Source organism: Poecilia latipinna, unplaced genomic scaffold (genome assembly GCF_001443285.1).
Source record: "Poecilia latipinna isolate Pla-1442-1.1 unplaced genomic scaffold, P_latipinna-1.0 Scaffold3595, whole genome shotgun sequence".
NCBI lineage: Eukaryota > Metazoa > Chordata > Actinopteri > Cyprinodontiformes > Poeciliidae > Poecilia > Poecilia latipinna.
Window position 1 is genome coordinate 31,566 of NW_015116211.1, and position 3,904 is coordinate 35,469.

A 3,904-nucleotide genomic window follows, 5' to 3' on the forward strand; every position below is an offset into this window, starting at 1 on the left:
AGATTTTTTAAATTAAAACTGTACCTTGGCTCAAAAAAGGTTGAAAAACACTGCATTAGATTAACAGTAAATACATAAATACTTCCTACTTTAAAAGGTTTGTTAGGGTTTTCTGTATGTTTAATTTTGAAATGTTTATATATTTTCACAGTTGAAAATAAATAACTTTATTTTTTAATATATTTGGATCTATGTCAGAAGCTTGTTTAGACATTAACAAAAAGTCTCCAATTCAATATAAAACAAATTTTTTTAGAAAGAAAGAGACAGAATGACACTTTGTTTATACTGTCTGTATTGTTAAAACATATATTTTGTCATGTAAAATTTGAATTATACTTTAGAATTTAAGATTAAGTGTTTCTATTTTAGGACTGGAATGCTGAAGTGTCCTTGTTCTGTTTTGAAATGAGTTAATTGAAGTACTTAAACTAAATGATGCTGTGTTTCCACATCATGCAGGCCAGTAAAACCCAGAGCTAACAAAGATTTGGTGAGTATATATTTTTTTAATTGTTGTTTCATGAGCATTTTCTTATTGTCACGTTTTGTAAGCTGAATAACTTGTATATTAGGTGATGGTGCTCAATCCAGCTTTCATGAAGTACGTTCATCAGAAGTGGCTGGGGAAGAAAGGAAGGTACCCATCCACCGGCTTTATGACCTTGATTTCCGCACTTCACATTTGTGATGAGGTACGTTTTTCGTTTGTTTAGCTTGGCAGAATTGTAAAGTTTATTGTTTTTTTTTTTTCTTCCAAACTTCTTAAATCACTTTTTCTCAGCATATATTAGAAAATTCCAATTACGGTAAAAAATAAAATAAAAATAAAAATTGTAGCTGTAGTATATGTTTTCAAAATTATTTCACCCAATAGGCAATATATTTTATATTGGAATCACATTTTTGGGGGGTTTGTCACTTAGGAGTGATTTTACTTCCCCTATTTTTTCTCTGCAAGATATATATAGTGTATCTACCTTGCAAATAAATACTAGCCTAGCAGTGGGCCTACCACATATGTATAAAATATTCTTTGTTCCTTTTTTTCCCAGGTTCATGTGTTTGGTTTTGGAGCTGACAGCAACGGAAGCTGGAGCCATTACTGGCAACCAATGAAAAGCAAAGAGTTTAAAACTGGACCTCATCCTGGAAAACAGGAGTACGCAGCGATAGACAAGTTGGCCAATGAAAACACAATATACTTTTATAAAGGAAATTTAATATTTCCAGAAATGAGAAGCTTAGTTTTTTTTTCTCCCAAAAAGTTAGAGGGAAAAAAAAGAAGCAGTGAATAAACTAGACCTTAAACCTCGCACTTTAAGTTCTAAGTTTCAGCTTTAAAGGAAAATAGAATACAAAGACTTTACAACTGCTATGACAGTGGCAATGATCTGAACACAGAAATTTATCGGTATAGTTTGCATGCCAGGTGTGAGCTACCCTTCAAAGGTAGCATTGTTATTATTTTTCACATCAGCTAGCATGTGGCTGCATATGCTTGTTCTGAAATAATTGTATTTTTACAAGTGTAGAATTTATTCTTATTTTTGACTGGAGTAGATATGTCTTCTCTCTCTTTTTATTTATTATTTATGAAGTCATTGTGGCACATGGAATGTGAAGTATTTAAACTGAGTGGGATATTTATACATTATTTTTATTTTCAGGGTCTTTTTTATGTTAAGCTCAAAGTGGACATTTCATGCTTTTAAATCCCTCCTTTTCATACGTAAACCATTCACTACTGGTCTGTATGAAGTAGAACTGCAATGCTTTGGTCTGAAGTCCTGGTTGTCTTATCTCCACAGACCTCTCGTTTACCTCTGGGGCACATTTTAGAGCAACTCAATTTAAAGCAACTTGTTTTGGAGCTACTCGTTTTAGAGCAACTCATTTTGCTGCAGTCTTTCTGACCCTCCAGGTCACAAAGAACTCCACTTGTTCCTGTTCGGCCATTTTTGTAGTTTGATAACAGCGATACCAATTATCTACTGGCAGAGAAACTTTTCATTCCCAAGCTTATTAAAGATGTCAACAATGGAAGGCTTGTCCATCCAACCTTGCATGTTGGAGCCAGAGTAGGAGGTAGAAGACGCACAACCTGCAGATCCACACATTCAAATGAATTCATCACAATGGTGTCTTTACTGTATGAACTCATTCTCCATCCATACCAACTACCTACAAAAAGGACTGTAGTTTAACTACAGTGTAAGGATGTAAGGAATCCTGTGCATTAATACGTTAGACTTGAACGTTTTGACTTGTTTACTTGCAACTTCAGCACAACTGAGCTTGGACTACAAAATCGCTGCGAGGGGAAAAAATGGTGGATAAGCCAGAAATCGTGACCTCGTTTTGCAGTTCCACAACAAATGCAGTGACAACATGACCAAGAAGACATAATAACAAATAGAGAAAAATGAACAGACTGAAAAATATATCCCAAAAAGAATTTAAAGATCTCCATGCAGCACTGGGAGAGAATTAATTACAATTTTTTGCACTCCTAAAAAAGTACACAATAAGACATATTTAAGGGCTAAAAAAGTGGGTTTTGCATGATTTGTCCACTTTAAGACAAATGGTGATGCTGCTGTGGTTTACAACTGGTAATAAACTGGTACAACACTGGTGTGCTTTGGAGTATTATACAGCTGCATCATCCAAGAGTTCTTGGCCTTAAAGCTGCAGTATGTAACTTTTACAAACATATTTTTTCATATTTATTAAAACAGTTGTGACTGAATGGCATGAGACAGATCGTCTGTGGGGAAGAGAAACGTTGAGCTCCTCCAGCACCTCTTAATTCGACTTCTACCGTCTGAAGAAATGCATCGCCCTGGGACAAAAACAACCAATCAGAGAAAGGAGGCGGGTCTTAGCAGAGTCAGTCATCATCCTGTATGCTACTCAATGTGTTAATGGTGGAAAAACGTCTTACAGTTAAAGGAAAACCGTAACTAGCCTTAGCCTTTGTGGCTAACTAGCCTTGGCCTTTCTGGCAAACTAGCCTTAGTGTTTGTTCCAAGCTATGTAGTGGCTCGCCAACTACATAGCTTAGCAAAGAGGAAGTGGGAAGGCGTGAGCACGAGAGCTATTGACGGCACTAAAACTCCTCCTGCCTCTGATTGGTTGTTTCTGACTGAGTGGTGCAGTTAGTACTGGGAGCACGGGGAGAAGGCGGAGGAGCTCAATTATTTCACAGATTATCTGTATTATACTGTCTTTTTCTGAATCATGAATGCTGATTTTAACAAATTTCAAAAGTCCTGTTTTCTTCTGTTACCTCCTGAATGATTTGTTGATGTACTCTTGGATTACTTTTGGCAGGCTGACCTTTCCTGAGAAGTGGTCAGCCTTCTCAACTCCATGTTTTTTTCATTTGTGGATAGTGGAATCAGCATGTTGACTTCATCTAGTCTGATGTCTTGCGCTTTAAGAAGCTTTAACATACTTCATTCCAAAGCAACAAAGCCTGGGTGTCGCTACCGAACTCAGCATTCCGAGAAACGATGCAGTTAATCACAGGTCATTCATCGTTTCACAAGTCTTACATTAGTTTTTCACACTATCAGGTTAGATAAAGCACTGCCCTTTTTTACACTATGTATTGACCCTTTCAGCAAATTAGAATATTATTGAAAAGTCAGTTTAATTCAGTAACTTTAACCAAGAAATTACACACAGATGGATGTTTAAAAGCCTTTATTTTTGCTAATTATGATTCCCCCCCCCCTTTTTTTACACTTAATAAAAATATAAATATTACATCAGACCAACAAAAAAATTCTAAAAAAGAAGTTATGTTTAATACCTGCTTAAAGATTATTTTCAAAGTTACTCTTAATCTGACAATCTGTTTTTTGTTGTTTTTTTATGTATACACAGGATAAAATTT

The 3,904-nt window shown here is 35.5% G+C and overlaps 1 protein-coding gene across 2 annotated transcripts in view; it reads left to right on the forward strand.

Annotated features, from left to right (window-relative positions):
- Positions 1–3,586, forward strand: part of LOC106941301 (CMP-N-acetylneuraminate-beta-galactosamide-alpha-2,3-sialyltransferase 1-like) — a 26,924-nt gene extending 23,338 nt beyond the window's left edge. For both annotated transcript variants that reach the window (XM_015024275.1, XM_015024276.1), the window contains 3 exons: positions 463–493; positions 576–695; positions 1,056–3,586. In XM_015024275.1, coding sequence (XP_014879761.1) covers positions 463–493; positions 576–695; positions 1,056–1,298 — 394 coding nt within the window. In that variant the 3' untranslated portion in view covers positions 1,299–3,586. The remainder of the gene's footprint in view (positions 1–462; positions 494–575; positions 696–1,055) is intronic.
- The last annotated feature ends 318 nt before the right edge of the window (positions 3,587–3,904 follow it).